This window comes from Helicoverpa armigera, chromosome 3, assembly GCF_030705265.1.
Source record: "Helicoverpa armigera isolate CAAS_96S chromosome 3, ASM3070526v1, whole genome shotgun sequence".
NCBI lineage: Eukaryota > Metazoa > Arthropoda > Insecta > Lepidoptera > Noctuidae > Helicoverpa > Helicoverpa armigera.
Window position 1 is genome coordinate 9412487 of NC_087122.1, and position 23400 is coordinate 9435886.

Consider the following 23400-nt stretch of genomic DNA (forward strand, 5'->3'; position numbering starts at 1 on the left):
GATATTAAACCTGTTTGTTGATTAATGTTGAATAATAATCTACGACGTTTAGAAAAATAAAACTATTTGACAGAACAGTTGAAAGTGCAGGTTTTGACGTTTACTTTTTACACTAATATTTTTAATGTTTTTTAAGGAAAGTACTCTATTAGTGTAGATTTTCCGTGTGTTATCCCTTCGTTTTATTATTTCGATGGTGTGGACACTGCTGCGAGCGTAAAAATGTCGCAGCCGCGAATGCGCAAAGTGGTGGCCAGCGGAGACGCAGCGCCGCGCGCCCGCGCCTCCGTCACCAAGGCCTCGGGAGACTCGGTCGCCTGCGCAGCCCGCCCCCACCCAGAGCATCTGCGAAGTAGGAGCAAAAATAAAATACCCAAAAGCGTGCGCTACGATTTGGAGAACGCATTAGTCAGTGTAAGTGCCTGCTTAAAAACAAATAGCAACTAACATGGGTAGCGTCAGCAGGTTCTTTTTCAGGCAGTTGCATTGGGCTTTATTTATTCAAAATAATTGAATAATTAATTACATATTGGCCCCCCCATTATTATGAAAATGTCGTTTTATCAATATCTGAAAAGTTATGGGCTGTCGCATAGCACTGTTGTACGACTGCAAAGGATGTTATGTTTGTCATTTTCTACTACTACTTATCTACCTATTTACTAATTTTGCCCCTCATCTCTGCGCAATGAATGGAACAATGTTTTAAGGTACATTTTGGTCAGCTACTATCATCATCATCGTCTCCCGAGCCTTTTCCCAACTATGTTAGGGTCGGCTTCCAGTCTAACCGGATGTAGCTGAGTGCCAGTGTTTTACAAGGAGCAACTGCCTATCTGACCTTCTCAACCCAGTTACCAGGGCAACCCAATACCCCTTGGTCAGTTATTAATGGATTAGCATGATGTTCCAGCTGTGCGACGTGTGGTTCGAGGAGATCAAGCCGCACCTGGTGCGCAACAACATAAAGCTTCACGTCCACGGCAGCAGCGCGGGCGGCGACCACGAGCGACCACCGCCCCCCGCCGCCCCCGCCGCGCCCGCAACCCCCGCGCTCCCCGCGCCCGGCTGCCTCCACCTCGACCCAGGTGCTGCCCCCGATGTACGAGCCTCGCTCCAGCTCCAACATCCTACGATACCGCTCATTTTATTTGACCTGCTCAATGACAATACAAATACAAGCCGTTCGGAATGACATGAATATATTAAACGAAATAAAAATATGGATGCAAAATTTATATTGCTCGATTACTTATATCTAACTGAATAATAAACGCCGTTTCGTGCTTGAGTATTTCTTAAAAGTGTTTGAAAGTTTAATTACAAATGAATGTATTTGCGTACTGGGGGCAGCCTCCTCAGCCGGCGGCTGCGAGCTGTGCCGGCTGCTGTTCAACGCCGCGAACTGCATCGAGAGCGCGGTCCACCAGGCTGCCCACGCGCAGCCGTCGCCCCCTCTCGCCGCTGCTGTCAGTGCCGCAGACTCCTCGCGATTGCACACAGGTATTTCCCCTAAGTCTGTTTACCTTCAATTTCTTATGGCCTACGCATCTGCGTGTAAAAGAAAGCCTTTTTTTGCAAAGACATTTAAACTCATCTCGTACGAATACCATAAATACAAAATCAAATATTGACGCCGTGCGAAAACTAAAAAGGATGATTCCCTGACACGGCATTGGTGAGCCGGTTTAAGGATCCCGTCGCGGTGTGTGTAGCCTGTTAGGAAGTGGCTGGAATGCCATGCTACAGTATCTGATCTTAGCAACCAGTGTGTTATGTTATCCCTGACATACTGTCGATTTAGTCCCTATGCAGCGATATGTATATATTTACAATTACATGATGACGTAGTTACTATTAGGTAAGTAATATGTCGTTTCAATACCTATACGTATCCTAAAAGACACCTCATGTTAATTCGCAGCCTCAACCACCCAATTGTGAAGAGGAGCAAGTGGAGCGGCCACGCACCCGTAGGAAAAAACGCAGACAACAACCACAGCCCCAGTTGAGCTGGCGAGTGCCACGCCTGTGCCGGACCTACAGCGTCCCGTCTCCGGCCGCCACCGGGAGTCGCATGAGGAGGATCGCATCGCAACCGCCGCAGCACCATAGTGACCACTATGTAAGTGCTGTAGTTTTTTCTTTGCGTTGCAGTTTTAGCAGTTCACAGTTTTTTGAGTTCTGATTGAAATCTTAATTATAGTTTTCGTAGCTATAAAGCTTCAGATACTGATTGACCATACTTGGTCATATTGGTCGGGCTACGACTTTTTACCTCTAAATTAATACATAGGTAACAGTAACGATTGGCGAAAAGCAAGTGTTGACCCGTTTGGAGTATTTTAGGACTCTGAGTTGGCAACCAGTTACTTAAATATTTTTTTCTGAAATTTTAGTTCCAATTCATTAAACCACGCCGAGAATCGGTGATGAAGAATAAGACAACTCAAACGAACAAGGCCATGTGGTGTGTAGATAAGGGCTGCCAGAGTGAACAATCGTGGATGCGTTGGCGTAGAAGAAGCCCCGATTATTACGGCCGTTCTTCGCGCAGCCCTGGCTCCCGCAGTATGTCGTGTAGCCCGCGTGTGCGAAGCTTCCACAACCGGAGCCCCGCTTCGCCTGAGCCAGTCCCTCGTCCTGCCGAGACGTCCCCACCGTTGTCTCTGCCGCGAAACAACACCTATCGCCTCAAGCGACCAGAACCCACTGCCTATGACACACGTGGCTTATTCCAAGATGTAAGAAGCCCCGCTATATTTCAACAACCTGCTCACTATCAGGTCTAATTTGCATTTATGTCATCAATTATGTTCATATATGAAATATATGTATGTGTAGGTAGATCATTACGACATTTTAGCAAGTCGAATTCACTTTAATCCATTTAATAATTAGCTATTTATTTATTTTTTGTATATCTTGATTCTGTTTTTTTTCTCGACAGGAGTTAATAGATATTATAGGAGAAACAAATGATAAAAGGCTAAGATTGTTGTACAGCAGTCCTGAGAAGGATGATGATGATTATCCTTCGTATATGAACCTGTTCCCACTTCACGCCGACCGACAAGTGAAGCCCGGTGGTCCGAAGAAGATTCCTTGGAGATAAGACTACATAAATTAAGTTAGCAACTAATAGTGGCCAAGCTCGCTGATTATATAATATTATATTTAAACATTCTTTAACTGTATTCCTTTATATACCTGTAACTTAATTTCATAGAAGCGAACGTTTGTTGTTATTGATATTTTATGTATTACGTCATTTAAGCTGTTGGTTATTGCGTAATATTAATAAAAATAATGTATTTAAACAGCATCTTATAATTTTATGTAATACCCCCTACCTTTACATTAAGGTAAGCTTTTGGCTCAATGCGCACATCAGTCAGTGAGTCAGTGCTCAGTGGGTGTGGGTAAGTGTTAGGGGAAGCAATAATTAAATACCTTTCTGAACATCCAAATTGATAGAATTTCTTTATTTTTGCGTAAAAAACTAGGATACAATATCGAGAAATTCAATATTGATATTGTTATATGGATTTTCGATCATCATCACATCATCGATGCACACATGACAGTCCTTTATGCAACGATTTCAATTTTTGAAACTTTTCAATTCAATTTAGGGATATTAAATAATAAAAATATATCTCACACGACACGTTTGATTGGTATGTTTAATTAATATTTAACTTACATTAAACCTTACTTACGACTCTTTACAAAATTACAACAGACGTATCGACTACAAGGCTGATACAGGGTGCTTTTCACACGAATAAAATAATTTACAAAAACAGTCGTACATATACATCACGCTCATTACAAACTAAATAAATATCTGACACAGTCACCGTGCTTCGATCGCGACCGCGACAGCGCCGCGCGCCGTCCGGCCGGGGCCGAAGCGCGCACGCTCTTTGGATCCGAGTAAAGTTTGTGAAACGTCCTCGCGTCACATCACCGACGCGCTCACTAGTTAGTGTGCTTCACGTAATCCGTCTCGTAGTAGGCGGCGGCGTGCGCGCCCTTCCTGTCGAGCGCGCGCACGCGCACGAAGAGGAAGGCGGCCACCAGCGACGCCACCACCAGCACCAGCAGCAGCATCACCAGCCCCGCCACGAACGACGGCACCGACATGCATATTGTCTCCGGATCGCTCGCCGGAGACTGTATGACGACGGTCTCGTTGGCCGCGGCATTGTTAAGTGCGAAGTTCACGTCTCCAGGCGCTACCACCTGGATCGTTCGACTAGTATTGACGTCAGTCATTTCTTGAGCGTCGCGCTTGTAAATTCTTGTGGGCGTAGACGTCTCACGCCTCCGTCTCACTCCGACCAGCCTCTCGGGCAGGTCTTCCACGGAGCGTGGTCTTCCTCCTAGTGTAGCTAAGTTGACGTGAGCGTCATCTTTCCTCTTCACAGTATTGTAGACGCCGCGGCGACCTGGTGGTGGCGGGGGTGGTAGGTTCACTTCATCTTCATCTCGCGCCGGAGCGGGGGATGATGGGCTGGGTGCGTTCGGGGTCGATGAGACTTGCGCTTGTGGAGGTGGTACTGCGTCATCACGTTTTTCTGAGAATGATCCAGTTGCATCCGCGGGATGTCGGGGATCTGGGAATGCAGGTGGAACGCCATATTCTCCATGAGGTGCTGGCGGCGGGGGACCATATTCAGCGTGTAGCGAGTTTGGTACACCATATTCTTCTGAACCCAGAGTATTTCCACCTAGCAATGGTACTCCATAATCAGCTCCAAGACCACACTTTGGCTCTGGACAGTTATATCTGCACACTTGAATTACACATTGGAAGTGTACATTCATTGAATCAGGGAATTTAAATGCTTGGAAATATGCGAAGGAGACTACAGAAGCTGACGGTCCGAAGTTCTTAATCTTCTGGAATTTGCTCATAATCTTGGGTCTGACTACACAGCCGTATTGATCAACAAGCTGGATCGGTGCTCGCTTGCCGTCATGTGCAACACAGTTTCGTACTAACATGTCGAATTTATTCTCGTCATCTTTGATTGCAAGTACCATTGTCATAGTCTGACCTATTTTCACAATTCCTGACACTTCTGAAGCCCATGGTCCTTTTCCAACCTGTATCTGCATCCAGCATTGCAGGTTGTCCCCGAGAAAGTTCGCAGTAACAGCGTGCAACATGTCCACTTGGAATGGTCTGAATGTCACAGCCTTTTCGTAAAAGTCGTACCACGTGCATCGTAATTTTCTTGCTTGATCCCATACCTCTTGAACATATGGGTCGTACTGGACAATGATAGTGTTCTCTACATAGGAGCCGCTAGGTGTAGGACTTCCATAAGCAGCAACATTGTGGTTAGCAGAACTGCTCATACCGCAGCTATTGAGGAAGATTTCAAACGTTGCGCTAAGATGACCGGTTCCCGGTTTTAAATGCATACAGTGAGAGTCGCTGTAGAATCCTTTGGAAAATATCATGCCATAGAATGGGCGGTCAAATTCTATATTGACTCGCATGCGTGTTTTCTCACACTGAACTTGTAGGTGTTTTATTTTGGGGCTATCCGGTGTCGCTAACGGCCACGGGTCGTCCGTGTGCGAGGGTGGCAGGGGCGGCCCGTAGCCGGCCCCTGTTCGATGTTCCAACGGTAACGAAGCCGAGTCAACCGGAGGTTCGCATGTTGCTTCCTGGAAATAGAAAGCCATACATTACTTTCTGCATCATTTTGCATAATTTGCAGCAGATAAAAATGTCATGAACATAGGTAATACAGTTATTTTACAAGACCAAAAGTAGCCATGGCTATCACTTTAACTGGACTCTGTATAGTGGACAAGTAATGTAACAGTGTTTGCGACGATACATAATATAATAACAGTGTTGGAACATTCCTGAGAGGCGTCTCACTCTACATACTCCGCGCCACGAGAGCGCGTGCGCGGAGCACCCTCCGCCTCATCTAGCGACGGCGCGCGCGCAACGTTCTTTCCGACTTTCTACACTGATGGATAGCTCGCACGAGCAATTATAATATTAATCAGTACGATCATATTGCCGAGATGAGTTACACGAATGCTTTCACGATGCTTAGGTATATTTATTTATAGTATCTACTTAACTTTTAGCGTTTTAGCAAAAATATATAGAGGTCTTGATACCAACTAGCAATTTTAAAAGTCTCTATATAGCTCGCAGCTTAGCCGTTCAACAGGCTAACAGTCATTAATGACCATGTGTGATATGTGGCCGATGTTTAACAAAAACTTACTATCAGCATTGATATGTTCCAAGGTTGTTAATGCTTTATTTGGATGTTAGATTAGAAAAATATGGCGTGAGAGCTGATCGAGCGGTGGGCACCCGGCAACGGGCTAGTAGGTATGTAAGAATAGCAGCAAGTGGCAGGTTGCCGCGGGAGCGCCGCTCGGTGCGTACCGGCGACGCTCGCGTTTTCTAAACCGGTTAGAAATTACCCACTGATCGAGATTGTGAGTTGCGGAAGAAAACACCGGACCTATAAACATGCGCAACTTTGACAACTAGAGCTTTCTTTGGTAGTTTCCACGTTGGGTGCCTTATCTAAATAGGTACATTGATGCGTTGAAGTTATTGGCAGATTTTTCATCCCTGATAGCATTTGAATGGAAAATAGGAAACTAAAGGGACTTTTATAGAGGATGTCTCAGAATATTTTGTGTTAAACTTGAGGCCATAAAGTTATTGCAGAAATTAAGCAAGATAAATAATGAGGAATAATTTCTATCGTAAATATCTATACGACTAGTATGCCTCTGTTAGAATCAGATAAAGGCGGTGACTTGTGCATACTCGGCGTCAACAGAGCGAGAGACGACAGGTGCAGTGCGCGGGCGCAGGTGAAAGTATACGCCGCTGGTACATCCGTTTCCAGCCAAAATTTTTGACGATCCCCCTTTGATAAATTTTATTCAATTTAATAAAGTAGTAATGGCCTCACAAATACAATTTATGTAATGGAACCTATGAATGCTGTACTCAAAAGAATCATTAAAGTTTTATTTCCCAACAGACCGATAGGTACGATCTCTTTATTTTCTAAATTATTCTTTTTTATGAATAAAATGGTGGAGCGGTGGTAAATCTAATTTATCACCACTACTTGGGCTTCATGGCTTACTTGTCTTACTAATTAAGTATAAGTCTTTCAGTCACAGCAAATTAGGAATACCCCTACTCGTCATGTTCCTATATACGACTTTGCCGAAGTAGCAGAACGGAGTAAGTACTTTGCCAAAATATCAATAAAATTATTGAAATGGTGAAAATTTAAAACGACACAATTTGCGTGAATTCTTTCCAATCCATTAACTTATTTATGTTTATGTTTCTCTTCAGTATTAAGGCCGAGCCTATTAAAGATAAAGAAAGCAAAATAAACCTCATTAAAACGTTATTGACATAAAATTAAGCGAAGCTTTTATCAAGATGAAACTTGAAAAACATCGCAATAAAAATGTTGAACTTGAATGCGACAGCGTGCTTCATCTTACATAAGTTAAATAAGTAAAGCTTGTATACTCGTGCCTACATACCTTAGTACAAAAATTAGTACGAGGCAGATGAAAGTTGTTTAAATGAACAAGAATTGAGTGGAACCGGATTTTTGTTTGTGTTTCTGTTTGACTAAGCGGGACCTAATAGGGTTATGTATTTATGTTTCTACGCGATTCGTGTTTGCAGATAACTCACAGGTGACGGTTGCTCATTAGCTGCCGAATATCGACAGACCTTTGACTTGTAAATCCTTCTGCTCATGTCCCAATAACATCTGGGGCTGTCACAGATAGTTTTCTTCTTCTATACTTTGCTATCTTCCTTCATCTCGCAAGAAACATTCTTTAAACGTTATCATTCTCAAAGACTCTTATCTCTCAAAGGCATGCAATCAAACCTATTTATGAGTTATCTACTTAGTTAAGCTAATAGAAGAACAGCTTCTCTCGGATGAAAAACAACATCAACAATAACTCATCAGATTCAAAACCAGATTACCGTCACGGATGTTAAAACCTAGGCAACGAATATGTCAGCGGAGTAAATTGTACAAGTTGTCTCCCACAGCTCTCCCTGCATCGCGATTCGTATTGTCTGTGGTACAATTTGTATCGTGCCAGTTCGTGGGAAGTGTGCCCGGTGCGTGTGCTATCAGATCGCTGAGATACGAGACATCACCTGAGGCTGAGGCTCGAGTCTGTGTCAGCATGCTCTGTCTACCATTGACGTAGACATCGTAATTATTTGTTCTGCCAGTTGAATTTTGGTTATCTTCAAATTAATTTAGGTGGTGAAGTTTTAATTTTGTTAAGTGTCATGATTGTTGTACGAATGGTACCCAATTCATATATCTATTGAAGATTGCGAAGCTAATGAAGCATTGCTATGCTCGTTGGAAGTTGCAGTTAATGGTTATAGCGAAATTTTGGAAATCTTTGATCTGAGATTGCAGTAATAAAAGTCCCACTTTATTTAACTTGGTGTGATAATAATGTTTCAAGTTATTTGTGACTGTCACTGTGTCACAAGTAGGTATCTACGGTGTCAATGTTATGAAGCGTCACTAAAAATAACAGAACAAGGAATTTGGGTGATATTGTCGCAATGGTCAAGTCACTCTCATATATAACATTACCCACATTGTACCGTTTGCGTTGGTGAATTGTGTTAAGCTCATCTTAAGGTTACCGGTACTCCAATGTTTCGTGTCTTGAGTTATTTGCTTACTGCCATATTTTTTTGGCGTTTGTTTTTTATTAACTTATTTCTATATGAAGTCTTGCATCCGCTGTGTTCAATGCTTGTTGTGGTAGCTCCCAAGCCCTGCACCTTAACTATAAATATGATGATGCTCGCTCTATATACAAAGTATTAATAACTCAAATACTACGTTATACTCTTGAAATTTCGGTTATAGGAATACTCTTAAAAAAATAGAAAATATGAATAACCTACTCATTAATTGTACAAAAAAGTAATATTAACTTAACTATCCCACCATCCTCCAGAAAGGCAATTGTTAAAGTCTGTCGCCTGTCGTGCTACAGGAATTATTACAACAATACCATTTAATTACAACAGATTAATAACGAGTGACGAATTGTGAGCTGCGTATTAGATACATCTAATCTAACAAAGAGCTTCTTTGTTTAACATTATTTCTAAGACGAAAGTTCGTCTACAAAATCTTCCCAAGCTACGAGTATAATCAGATTTTTCTCCAATCCATCTCTCTCACGAAATCTCTGAGTATAAATATGAAAGGCATATGGTTAACGCAGGCGTTGTTAACAAGCTTTAGTAAATGTCATGCGCTTGAACTTCGAACGTGGAGTCACAAATCTCGTGAGCACTTTCCCTTACATCGAGAAAGTAATAACGCTGATAACATAAAGAATATTTAAACAAGTACCTTCATAAAATATCGCGAGAGACCGTAACTATTAGTTAATGTTATTTACCTACCAGGATTATTTGTTCAATACTGAGTGAAGATCTAGACAAAAAAAAGGTTTAAGTTCAAATCCAAAGTAAAATAAAGATTTACTATCAACTACGTTCCAATTATGTACCTAGTGTTGTTAATCATAAATAAATTGTTAACATACATATATCATTCGTGGGTGATTAAACTATGCGAATAAAAAATACATGATGTATCATTTCAAAAAACAATAAGATCGGCAGGTGCTTTAGTAAATAAATACAAGTTAGTATTGTGCAGATTATTAGACAATGTATTTAAACGCTAACTTTAAGCTAAGCCGATTTGAATAGACAACGGCGTGTATAAATCCAACCGACAATCGAAAGCCGATCGTCAGTTTACACATTCTTTACAATTGCTTTCTAACATGAATTAGCAAGACTTGCTTGACAATGTTTTGCGACGGACAATTTCTATCGGCTTCTTCTGGATACGATATATTTTTATCTTGGATAATACAATATTAAGTGTCCATTGCTGATAGAAAAGCTGTAGTCTATACTTAGATCATTATTATAATACCTAATTCTTGTCTTCCTATTTCAGGAATGCCTTTTAGTTCAGTACCCATGTTTAACACTTTGTTCATTGAGTAAATAGACTTATTTTACTTTGATGAAGTCAGAAGATATAATGGTGAACAATCGACAAAAAATCATTAGGTAAAATACCACTTTTTTGTGTTTTGACAAATAACTACTATGTAATAGTTAATATTTCAACATTTGAGCTACATAACATTCAATTATTTTCAGATACAAAGATGACTCTATTGTGGTCAAAAACGAAATCACTTGCACAACCTAGTTGCGTCATTTCCTTACAAAGATGCGAAATATCAGTGAAAGTGCTCGTAGAAAAAGACGTTTTGACGGTCAACGACTGTTCAATTGCGGTAGGCTTTTAAGACTTATTATGTGTAACAAAAGGCTGTTGTTACGTCACTCTTCTTCTTTCAAATGACTTTTGTACTAAGAACTTCAAGATTAAAAGCGGCCAAGGTAGAACTTGATCATTAACAGTCTGTGGTAGTGACAGATTGCAATTAACATAACTTTAAATTAATTTCTCGTGCACGCATCTGCACATACGCAGCAGCATACATTACGCAGTTAGTTTCAAATGGTCCACTGTTTTGTGGATGTGCTAACGGAATCATTAGCCTAGTTGGCGAGAACGCGAGCGGAAAAAGCTGAATAATGTAGAAGTGTTCGACAGAGCACCGCGTGCCTTCCACACTTACGTGCTTACACTACCCACTACTTTAGCCACGCTTCATGTAACATCACTTATTTACGTTATTCTTAAAATAATGCTCGGCAACGTTACTTTTATGAATCGTTAGACCTACTTATGAGAGACAATTTGTCTGCACCGCTGATGTTCATTTGCGTTACCTACACGTTTCAGAAGGTTGTTTTGTGTCTCTTACTTCAACCTAATCAACGGGGGAGAGGGCTAACATATCCTAATTTTTTTGAGGTTTATTTTCCTCTTTTCAATTTTTCAATAAATTTTTACTCTGGTCGGGATTGGTCTATAACTTGGTTACTGGACTCGGACTGTTATCCGCTCTGATATATAGCGTAAGATGGTCGCAGCCAACGGGACTAGCGGAGCCACTACGCAGCGGATGATTGGTGGCATCATGTAGCTTACTGTTATTATTTAAATTAGGAATTCTGTGTTACCATGTCATAACACCCATTATCGATCTTAGTTCTGCATTAGGAATAATTTATCGATATTTCAAATTATTTCTGCATCTTTGCATTAAATTAATATAAATGCCATGCATTTCAATCTTATTAACATCAAACCACGATTTATTAAACAATATTGGGAAATGTGCATTGAGACAATTTTATATAACTTTCTAATCGAGCTGAGATAAACTAAGTTAATTAATATATAAACAAATGATAGTTACCTAGTTAATATTTTTGAGGTAGAGGCTAACATTACGAAACAAGAAAATTCAAAACTCTATCCCAAAAAATATCAAAGATATAAAATTGTCTCAATTTCACTTCCATTAATTAGCGCAGTAATGAAATAAATGAACTCACCCGTAGCAAGAGCACAGCGGCCACCAGCAGCAGCCTGGTCCTCTTCATGGTCACAGTGCGGTCAGTCAGCGGCCTGCAACCAACGAACACGATCAGACGAGCACTAGCCGAAGCGCGGCGAGGCGCGGGCGGCGACAGACATGGGGCTACCGAGCAGCCACACCGGCCATGGCGACACTGTGTGCGCGAGCACTGCAGCCCGCGCGCTGCACCCACCAGCCCCACCACCCCCCACTCCGCCCCCACGCACCCCTCCGCGCGAGTGGGGCTGACCCAGTGACCGAGTGCAGCGCCGCACCGGAACTGCACCGGCTGCATCTTTCACTGCGCGTGCGCCGCTCCCGCTGCCTCGAGAGGAAACCACGCACGGCCTTCACCTTATTACGGCACAAGGTCGTGTATGTTTGTATATAGTAGCAATCTCTATAGGTTTGTTTGTTTATTGAAATTGACGTAACTACTGAAGTAAAAATTTATGAATTTATCAGAAACTTTCCAATTTTCAGGAAATTTTATAAATTGAAGGTTTTCGTTATTCTATCTTTTCAGTTTGGGACTATAAAATATTATTACATGGCACGTCATGCAGCTAATTCGCTGAATATCTCACGTGCAGCTGAGTCGGTCTGTCCGGCAGCTGCGCTAGCGATTTCACCCCAGACACTCGATCGCTCGCCGGTTAGAAAGCACAGAAAGTCTCATCTGTCGATCTCAGAATATACTATATCTGCATGAGGGCGTTTCAGACACATTATACGTGAAATCTGTATAATTTCATGTAAAATCTGATTACAACCTTTTCTTATCCTAGACAATTAATGCAAAAGTAAAATTTTCGAATGACTGGACATTCTATGTTAAAAGAGAACTCAATTGTACTCGTAACAAAACTGACCTGCTAGAAAGTTAAGAGAATACTTGGTGACAATAAGTCCCTTACTGGCAGTAACGACGCTATAAATATCAGTAGATAAAGAAGACGACTGATACACATTAGTTGCGGCTGCGCCCACCTATAACTAGGCTAGTCACTCGTAAGAAAGCGGGCCCTCGAGCATTTTCTATTTTCTGTAATCTGTGGTTAAACTATAATAATAGCTGTATAGCAGGTGGTTTGTTCAATTAAGTACATCGGAGCAAAGCCGCCACCTCCGCCGGTGTACACAGACCATTACATTTTACCTACACAATCAATTTGATAACGCCGCATCGTTTGTCTACCGCAAACACTTGATCCGCCCTGCTACTTTACAAACTGAAATCTAATTTAAATTCCACTCGAACAAAGTAACTACATTATTTTTAACATTACTTATAATGAAGACCGTGTACCTGAGGGCATCATCATTTATTTGCACGCATGTCTTAGAATACCTTAATTGCTCTGTCAAAATATTAATCAAGCGACTTTAGACTGTTATCCAATTTTACACTCATTAATATATGTCTTGCGTTCTGAGAAAGTGGTTCTAATTTTCTTTACGTTCCACAAATGGCCGATGTGTGTAATTCATTATAGGCAATTTTTGCTATGGCCGGTACGGACCTTCATTACGGGTTATGCACAAAATGATGGAGGTATGCAAAGATCATTAAAATTCCGTAATGTTCCCTGTACTCTTAGGTGACAATTAAGAATTAAATGCCAATAAAAATTTTACGAATAAATTGATTGACGAGAAAACATCCGTGATGAAGCGTGACGTTGGCTGAGGTGCGTCTGCGCGCGTTTGTCGCCTGCTGTGCACAGCTTTGCCATCTTTCGTGGGATTGATTCTGTTGGCATCCCATATTAAAAATACATAAAAACTATTGAAAAGATTTCACACGAGATGATCGACAAAAAGTATCGTGAGTCGCAACTTTATGTGGAACTTTCCTTTTCTGCCTAGAACTGATCTGCAAGTCAATGCAATCAATATTGTGAAGATTTATTATTTTCGCAACGATTACTTTTTTGTTGGAAATAACTAACTATAATAAACTTACCTACTGGTGTGGTTAACTATGCGTTCATTTGTAGCTAATGTGTATGTACGAAGGAAAATTCGTGTTTGGGATCTAAAAAATGTGAACATACAGCACTTTTCTTAGAATTTTACCACTTGGAAATGACGCGTATAACAAGTTCCGTGGGTCGTACTTATGTTATTTTAAAATATTTCCGGGTATCCGACGAGCACGTGTGTCGCTGCCGGCGAGGTCTAGATGTGCTCGCTGCTCGAGAAAGCTGCCAAGTCACGTAAAGCAATTACACGGAGCGGGGGGCGCACGCTCGTCTTATCCTTATCATCATCTTAACACCTCATCTTTCTATTGTCTTCACCACCGCACCGTGATCAAATCAGTGCTGATATCTCCTATAATAATGATTGCTCCTGTTCTTTTCTATTATGAAACACAAACGTCAAGTTTGAAGCTTTGATTTAGTTACTTTACAAGACAAATGAGTAGAAAGTGAAAAAATAACGGAAATAGAAGCAATGTTCACGTTTGTGTAAATGATACACCGGGAGACGCAGTCGTATACACAACCGGTCTGTGGGAAAAGTGAAAGTGAATTGATAAACTAGTGAACCAAAAGGGATTTCCCTTAAAGTTCGGCTCGCGGTCGTCACATGCTGTGGTCACAATATATTAGTAGGTACTTATATTATTTGCACATTGAATTATGATTTACATCATAAATGAATGATTTGTTCCAAAATTGTTACAGGAAAATGTAAAGAAAATTGTGCAATTTGAATATTAACGTCCATGAAGTTTTTCTTCATAGGTGTAACTTTAGTAACATGGGAATAAAGTATCATATATTTTTATAATGCATTAAGTACTGCAGTAGCACGTCATACACACACAATTAAGGAAAATTCCTTCAAGTTTTGAATCCTCACAAAAAACCCGGCCAAATTCTAGTTTGCCAGTTTGTTGTTACTGTCGTTAGGATGACATAGTGCCTCATAAACTACAGTTTCATATAAATTATGCTGTGATACTTTCATCTGCACGAGATGCATAATAATTCGTAGTTTAATATAAAAGTTTGGTTTAATTGGGGTGGAACAATCGCAGCTGAAAAATGAAACTCGGTTAACTGACTATAATTTACATCTAACGACTGTATACCCATTTGATATAAATTTTAGTTTTATTTTATCCATTAGCTTGCAAATTATTGATACTATTTTGAAGTTGTTATTCATTTTTAACTATCGAATTTATATTACGAGTTAAAACGTTCTAACGTAGATAACGTAGTTTTGTTTTCTTTTTCCGCGAATGACAAATTAATTGCGAGAAATCATAGTATGATTTATTATTAAGTATCGTCTTATCATGTAGGTGCTTTGTAAATGTTAATCTCGTTAGAAGTACAATTACCATGTTGATGGTCGCGAGTCACTTTCGGGTCTGATAAACGTCACGTGGGCGCGACTGACGTGACTTTTAATTGGCTGGTAACGAGCTGAAAGTTTTTTTAAAACTAATGAATGGGAATTGCTTAGAAGATTAACTTTTCTTCTCCATTATTATATTAGCATACATTGCGGTTAGAAAGCGAGCGTGTATTTATATTGAGATTTGTTTGCTATTGTTAGCACTTACTCGGCTTATTATTCAAGAATTACCGACTAAATTAAACGCTGCATTCGTAACATTCACTAAAACGGATCTCTCCCACAACTCGTAAAAACGAGAAATAATCTATCTCTATTGAAGCGTTTCCAAGAAAAGGCATGATTTGTTAACATGCGCGTGCGCGGCTCCAATCATACGAGACTTGAATTAATCTGTGAACGTACGTAAAACAAGCTATTGAATTGTTTTAGTAGCTTTCATTTCTAATGAAAAACTTAGCGAGTAATTTTTATTGTTATATTTTTACGATGATTGATTTTCACTTGCGGGGTCAACGATCAGACGCATGGGAATACAATGAAACTGATCGTCGATTGTTTCCAATTCACATTACATAAGTGGCTACATTTATCTATTTCTAATTTTGTCATTTAATTGCTGACAATTGCATGTCAATTGATGTATTTAGAGCCTTTATTTGAATTTGATAGAGATTGAGTCATTATGATATTCTTAGGGCGGCAGGTTGGCAGAGACTGAAAAAGGCACGGTGAAGATGGGCTCAATAAAGAGTGCTTTCATAATAATTTACCATAATTGTTCTGAGGTTATTAGTTTTCATTTCATTAGCTGAGGAAAGTTTTCTTTTAAAAAAATATGTCAGCTGTGAAACGACAAAACTTCAAACCTTTACCCAAAATCAGATTCACGTCTTCTCTTAATCGTTAATCACACGGCGTGTGACCGGATTATCTGTTGTCTCTAAAATTCTTGCCCCAATACCTCAATCGTGTTAAATTTCTCACTTAAGTTTCCACACCACGTAGTAATTCATGGTTGTTACACATTGACGTCGATAAACCACAAGTATTTGATTTGAAAGTATAACTTTTCTATCATTATTTCCAGTACTTACACCTTTCATTGTTTTTGCACTGTTTCTACGTAAAAACTATTTAGTGCTGATGATGGAAAATACGAATTTGAAGAACGAACTAAATTTTATATTACGTAAGACTGTATTATAAGCTTTGCATTAGCAATAAATCCTTGTGTCAGAATCGTTCGATCATCATCGATGGATGACATGGATGTGTTAGATGTGTATGACAAATGTGCAATAAAAAGAAAAGCTTCTCAAGTGTAATCTGTCCAAATGATTGATAACAAGCGTAACTGAACACTTGCGTATCGAACATATCGCGGTGACGTATTGATTAGGTGATTCGCTAAAGAGCGGCGTGGGCTCAAGGTTACGCCACGCAACACTTTCACCAGCGCCTGCAGTTCGTTGCTCTCCGAATTCAGCGTCTCCGTACTCTCAGCTCCACTCAGTATCAATGGCCATCCGCTCGAACCTTGTACCTTGGAACACACCCAAACAACGCACACGAAACTACACCCAAACCCCATGGCAATAGCAGTCACTTCCGAATGGGGCGGTGCGCCTCTAAGATGCTATCCGTTGACGTTTACGTTCAATGCCCGTGTTAATGGTACCGAGAAACGTAACGTGGCCCACTTTCTCTTTTAAGCACACGTTGTCTCTTTCTTGATTTGGTATTGTGGTGTCCAGCGAGCGAGATGGCGGTATTTAAAGATGTTTCGTCGGGGAAGCTGAGCTCGCTTTCTTCGGCGCACTTGGCATTGGAGGTGTTCAAAATCCGGTAACTTTCGTTGGCGGCGTGTGAGTGTGCGGGCCGCATTATCGCCGGTCGGGCCGCGGCTACGTTACAATTAGCCGGTCTTTCATGGTTACGTAACGATTATTTTATCAGTGCGGTAACAGAAAGTAGTTGTTGGCCTACGATTGAGACCATACGCAAATATTTTTTTGTTGAAAGCTTTAGGATTTAATTTGCAACTAGCAAATTAAATTGTAAAATTGACCTTCAAAGGTGCTTTCAGCTTTCAGCCTATTTTGCCTTCTTTTTTATTTTTGAAGTTGCAGCTCATTTTGAGTTTTGCGTAATCATTCTTTAAGTAAATAAAAATTAAAGAAACATCGAAAATACCCTACATATTTTGGATTTAATATTTAAGACGAAACGAAATTAACATGTTTACCTACTGGCACCACTTAACTACTTCGGCACATGAGTAATGCAAGCCTCAAACTATACCTACTAGCGTAAAATGACACTATTATTTTCACATTAGGTTACATTCGCAGTTGTCAAAATTACGCGCGACCCGAATCAAAGTTACACAACTGTAAGCTGTCACAAAATTCTTCACCTGAAAGTTAATTGACATTTCTCGGATCCGTCTGTCAAAGTGTCTGTCTATTTGTAACGTTTTCACGCCTCAACCGCTGAGCCGGTGTTGATGCGATTTGGTACGCACGACCCGGAGAAAATTTTAAGTTAATTTCTATCTATATGAGCTATCTCTCCGGTCCGTCTTAAAATTTAGAAATATGGAAGTTATTTTTATAGATTTTTTTTATTAAGATTCAACTAACTTAAATAAACATGCAGTCTCGAAGTTCCAACATAAGCATTAAGTACTAAATACTTATTAGTAGTACTTGTAATGCAAGCATGTAGCGATTTATCTGTGCTAGATATGTCACTGCGCCGGCGCACGGCTCCGGGCCTCTGGCAGATAACTACATGACACGTTTCTAATAACTCCTGAAGATCTTTATCGAGACTTACATGCGTACAACTGATACTCATCTCGAAGATATAGATTTAGCTGGTTTAACCTGCCTAAAGAATGCGGTAGGGAATCTAATTAGCATTGATTTCGACGTCTGGTATTTCTTTTTAATTTTAGTAAATGTAGAGCATTTTGAAAGGTTATGCACAGTTAGTTTATTTTATATATGAAAAAATCTATTTATCTTAATTACGCGTTCAACTGGTTTTAATGATGACATTTTAATTAAATTGCGATGAAGTTAATCTTTTCTAAAACAGATTTTCACTAGAGAGCAAACATTTTCTCTCACACAGAATATGAACTTACTTCATTATCGCCTCATAAAACCATCCATCAACTGCGTAAGCATGATCATAAAAAAAATAATTAAATATATTAAGTTGTTATAAACCACATAATTGGATATAAAATATCAAGAATAGACTAAACGTATCCGCGCTAAGATGCATTTATAAGCGCAATCAAGTGTCGATGTTATTCTATGCAAAGCCGGTAGTTCAGCTTCCGTATCTCGAAGAAATTGACCCGGATTTCTGAGAAAATTGCCTTATTTGCATGAACTTGAAGGTGGTGGTTAAAAAAGTATATCGGCGACCGCCAGTCGCGGTTGTAGTCACACAATGTAAATGATCCGTACAACCGAGCTGATTAATGACATTTTATGGGCGCCAATTAAAACTATACTCTTATTTATGACTATTGTTAAACATAATCATTATCTATCTACCTACGCAGCTTTTCGTTGGTACCATAATAAAGATTGACGCCTCCAGCCTCAGTAAGTACCAATAACAAATAACACAACTAAGTACTTACTACACGCTCAAAACAAGAACATAATAAATTACACCGAACAAGTTAAATTACTTTAAAAAGGAAAGTGAGTTATCCAAAACAAGTTGTGTTGATTTATTTGAGTTATTTGAGTTCAGTGAGGGATTTCCTCGTAATATTTTGGTTGTAAGCCGGAACCGGAGAGAAACGTGTCGGACTCGCTCCTAGACTTTTCTCGACAACTGATACCTGCTATCGTATGGCGGTTGCACTTGTATGCTCAGTGAAATCTCTTAGCATTTTTTGTTTCATTGATTCTCTTTATGTATCACTTGTTTTTAGTGAAGTTTCTTTTATTTTTATAGTAATTTTCATGTGGCTTTAGTCTCAATTAGGTCATACAAAATATTTAAAAAAATTCTTTCATTAATTTGTTCCACAAATGAATAGTTGGGGAAATATCAAACTTTAGTGTAAAGGAAAAGTTGTACAATACCTTTCATAACTTGAAAAAAACAAAGTTATATAATGGTGATGAATCACGGTGCATTTTAATGTTGCTCAATCGAATTGCAGTCAAAAGTTTCACAGTATAATGTAATTGAATAAATTATGCTGCACTTTCCTTCTGAGGTTAATAAACTTTCATTATTCGGACATTTAAACAAATGTATAAAAGCAGACAAATTCCGCAACATCAGCATTAAAGAGTTTCAAGCACTTGTCTATGGAATTAGAAGTGTGTCTACGGTAGTTAAGCCTGTAAAAGTATTTATGGCAATCAAATGTATGTTGTACAATGTTGAGTGTTAATGTCAATCTCATAGTGATGCGTGACCCAGTGACTGCGAGCCGGTAGCTATCGCCGACTAACTTTATCTATGCTAATACATGCAGCGCGCGTTAACCCGTGCCCACTCTACTGCATTATGGAAATCTCGCCAATTAAATGCTGGTTTTTAAAACGTAGCCTCTTTGGTTAACAAGTTGGGCTATATTTAGGTGTCGGCCGAGATAAACCTGATTGATCACATTGGATCGGTAATTATGATACTATTTTAATAACTGGATTCTATTTTGATACTTATGTTCCTATTTTTAGGTGAAAATTCTTATGGTAGGATGGTTGCTGAATGAAACATAGGTGCCTTTGAAGCTGGCGGAACGGCGAGTAAACGCTACAAATATCGTACCGATGTTAGATTTTACTAGACCATACACTGCAGCACAAAAGAAACTCAAACAATTACTAAAGTAATCATAATGAACGCAGTGGAAACACAAAGACTTATCGGTGTGAGTGATCTCCGCTGGAGCCGGAACAAACAGTGGGAAGGAATGATTTATGTGGTGCGCGACGAGAGAAAGTTGAGCACATTTACAGGCCAAGGACGAGGGCGTCGCTCCCGAACATTGCGCAATGTCCGTCCGTGAGATCGTTATTACGCACCGGCCGGCGCCCGCGCAACCCCGAACTCATGACGAAACAGTCGTGCGCATGACCACTGACCAAGGACAATGACTCCAATTTACTTTGTAAGCCATCATCAAAATGCCCAAGGCAATTGCTTTCTCCGCCGTGAGAAATTCGACTGTGAAATAGCCGGCGTAAGTGCATCTATTTCAGTTTTTAAATTGTTATAAAATTCTTAGAAGTTGAAACCTAAAATTATTTTTAATGACAATAATTAGGGTACAATTTTGATGTGTGGGTGTGGATACTACAATTATAACTTAGATGGTGGTGAGAGTGCTGGCTAAGCTACATATATGGAGCATAATTAAATTCTCACGAGTGACTGAGAGACATCATGATAGTTTCTGTTTTTTTTCTTTTGGTAACAATCCCCTAAAAACCGTATTTTACTACACTCATTTAATCACACACATAATTTTATCAAACAATTTAAACACATGTCAAAATTAAATAAATTGAGAGCAATAAAATGGCAACATGTCCTTTATGCACTTTCACTCTCGTTTCGGTTGTACACAAAATGCTTACAGTTGTTATGTAACCGCTCTCGAGTACCTCATGCTTGCATAGGTAATTACTTATGGAGAAAGTCGATATATTTCGGCGTGAAATGATCGAGTGAACATAAACTATGGATCACTTTCTGCTCTTCATTATTAGCTTTGCGTAACACCGAGATGAAATCACATTTGAAAATACTGTTACGTAAATTGATGAAATTCGAAAAAGTTATTTAAATATTTTCCTCTTTCTAATTTAATCCTCTTTTTTGTTAAGTTTCTAGCATTGCGGAATTTCTAATAAAAAGTTGGAAGATTAGAAACTGAATTGAAGAGTATGCTTACCGAAATATCTTGGTGACATAAATTCAAGTGTGACTCAAGTCAGGAAAGCCTAAAACAAAAGAAAACAACACGGTTAATTTATAAATTATACTTACCTACACGTACATTTAATAATGCTTTACACTTATATACAAAGAGTTAAGAATGGTTCTTGAATTCTAATCAGGGTATTAATATTACATAAACAATAAGAAGTATTGGTTGTTAATCGGTTAATCACCCAGCCATATTGATTGTGACCCCATTCCTTCAACTTGAAAACAATACTCTGTCATTGCCAACATTCATTGCCTTTGGTCACGGTTTTGTCTACCGTCTACACTTTCCTCGTTAGGAAAGTATGAAAAACTTTACAAAGATTAAAACATTCCGATGAGTCGTGAACCTCCTCCTCTTTGAAGTCGGTTAAAAATGGCAACTGGTCTAAAAGCTTGATTAAATTCGTTACTCTTACCAGAAATGGTACCTATGTTTCATTTGTAAGTTCTTTTGTGTCTCATTGCTGCTGAATTAAATAATTTTCGTTTTCAAGAAGGTGGTGAATCAGTCCACTGTGACATCTTACCTAACTTTAACGATCACAAATCCATTGTTGTAATACATATTACATTATATACCTACTTAGAAATATATTTTGGAAACCAGTAGGTAGCTATATTTGACCAATCAACGTAATAGGTTACATTCTAACTCCGCTCGTCCATTGTTCTTTTACGATGTCATAACAGACAATAATAATTCTATTACTCAAGTGAGCTATCTGTGTCGTGCATTGTATCGCAGTGAAATCGTCCTTGTTCAATGTGGGTAGTTAGGTAGACAATAAGATAGTCTAGCTTCCTGCCGGGACGCCGGCGGAACTTCGCGAAAGTGAAAGCATGTAGCTAAGGCACACGAACGCTTTGCTGAAAGGGATCGTAACTTGTCGCAACTAATTAAACAATGGATGGTTTTAATTGGTTGCTGGTTTTCTTATTTTTAGTGTTGTTGTTTATGTCAGTAAAGTCAGTAAATGTGTCAATTTCTTACTATCCTTTAGATATATCACTGTTTTTACGATGACGATATATTCAATAAGCTTTTCATCTGAAAACCTAATAAATATTTGTAAGACTTAAAAAAGTCGGAATGCTGAAGAATAATTATTAAATACAATAATTAACAATCAGATAAAAATCAGACTCAACCAGATCATTCACGATCACTTTAACTCACAAAAAATAAGGAAAAACTTCTTTAGAACTGATGAGAAACACGCTTTCCAAGATTTATGTTAAAGAGAAGCCTTTTAGATGCCTGTGTAATTGATACACTAGCATTACTATATTTATACAGCCGCACGTATGTTACAGATATTACCGAGCGTTAGGCTAATCCCATGTGGAGCGATCGTGGGATGGATGCGGTCTGCAACTACTCGTAAATACAAGATGAAAGTGGTGAAATCTTTAGACGGGCTGCGAGAAATCGCCGCGTAATAAATAATGCACTAGTTCAGTCCCGCAAGCCCTTACACCGACCAACTGGTTCCACACTCGTAATTCGACAAGAAATATTGACAGTACCCGTTTAGGTGCAGCCGAATATAGTTAAGTACCTTTCTATTTAGATAATTACCGGAAGATTGAGGTATTAGATTAATAGATTCGATAAGCTTTGCTAACTATGATACGTAAGATTAAGAAAATTAATCATGACTCAACGTAGCAATTACTATTATACAAAATTTCACTTTTTAAATTGAGAAAACAGAGTAGTTGTTGGCGGGAAATGTTAATGTTGTTTTCGATAAGCGGGCTGATGCAATCTTGTGCCTAAGAGAAAACAACGAAGAACCTACTTAGATACTTACACTCGTTAACAATTTCGTCATTTGCATAAGTGGAGGTTGAGATGCTATAACTAAAGAAATCGTTTATTTTTAAAGAGCAATAATATAATCCATATAGACTAGAACTTATCCGCACTAGCTCTCTCAAAAACATCTTAATCTTGCGACACTAACATGCTTCTTAAAATAACTTTAAACCAATATATCTGTGTATAAACTTGTTTCTATTCCGATTTAAAGCTGTCATGTTAGTTTAAATCCGATTGTAATCTCTTTATTAATGTCCAATTTAATTATGGACATGTGAAATGAGTTATTGTGGTGGCATCTGACTACTGTCTGACATCTATAGTGTCGCTGTCCACGGTCCTTAATGGACGGAGTTATTCAATTGGAATGACTTGTTTTGGTTTCGAAATGGTTTTTATCGTGTTCAAAATAAGAGTGTGTTGCTTGGGAGCTTGGGTGGCGCCCGCGCAGCCGTCACCTCTCCACCACATCCGCCGTCGCGCCAACAAACTCATTTGGCGTGACACAAAATCTCACGTCATAATTGGAGCACAATAATTTGATATACTTTCTCCGATCTAACGTTTAAATAATTCATAAATTTCAAACATTCTACTCGCGCATATTCATG

At 39.3% G+C, this 23400-nt stretch overlaps 2 protein-coding genes across 6 annotated transcripts in view; one reads left to right on the top strand and one right to left on the bottom strand.

Annotated features, from left to right (window-relative positions):
- Positions 1–69: 69 nt before the first annotated feature.
- On the top strand, positions 70–3310 carry LOC110378930 (104 kDa microneme/rhoptry antigen). Of its 2 annotated transcripts, none has more exons than XM_049836523.2 (6): positions 70–414; positions 914–1102; positions 1354–1503; positions 1925–2125; positions 2400–2786; positions 2951–3310. In XM_049836523.2, exons 1-6 carry the CDS (start codon positions 223–225, stop codon positions 3113–3115), a joined length of 1284 nt encoding a protein of 427 aa, XP_049692480.2. In that variant the 5' UTR covers positions 70–222; the 3' UTR covers positions 3116–3310. The 2 variants fall into 2 exon arrangements, with proteins under 2 accessions (XP_049692480.2, XP_049692481.2); XM_049836524.2 differs by having other exon boundaries at positions 71–414; positions 2400–2744; positions 2951–3309.
- A 348-nt stretch (positions 3311–3658) lies between these two features.
- Positions 3659–23400, bottom strand: part of LOC110378932 (cuticlin-4) — a 28725-nt gene continuing 8983 nt past the window's right edge. For 2 of the 4 annotated variants that reach the window (XM_064043610.1, XM_064043611.1), the window contains exons 2-4: positions 20930–20978; positions 11588–11660; positions 3659–5685 (exon numbers count right to left, since the gene is read on the bottom strand). In XM_064043610.1, the coding sequence (XP_063899680.1) occupies positions 3985–5685; positions 11588–11635 (1749 nt within the window). In that variant the 5' untranslated portion in view covers positions 11636–11660; positions 20930–20978 and the 3' untranslated portion in view covers positions 3659–3984. Of the gene's footprint in view, positions 5686–11587; positions 11921–20929; positions 20979–23400 lie in introns of those variants that run through there. The other 2 variants (XM_049836712.2, XM_049836710.2) reach the window with 2 other exon arrangements.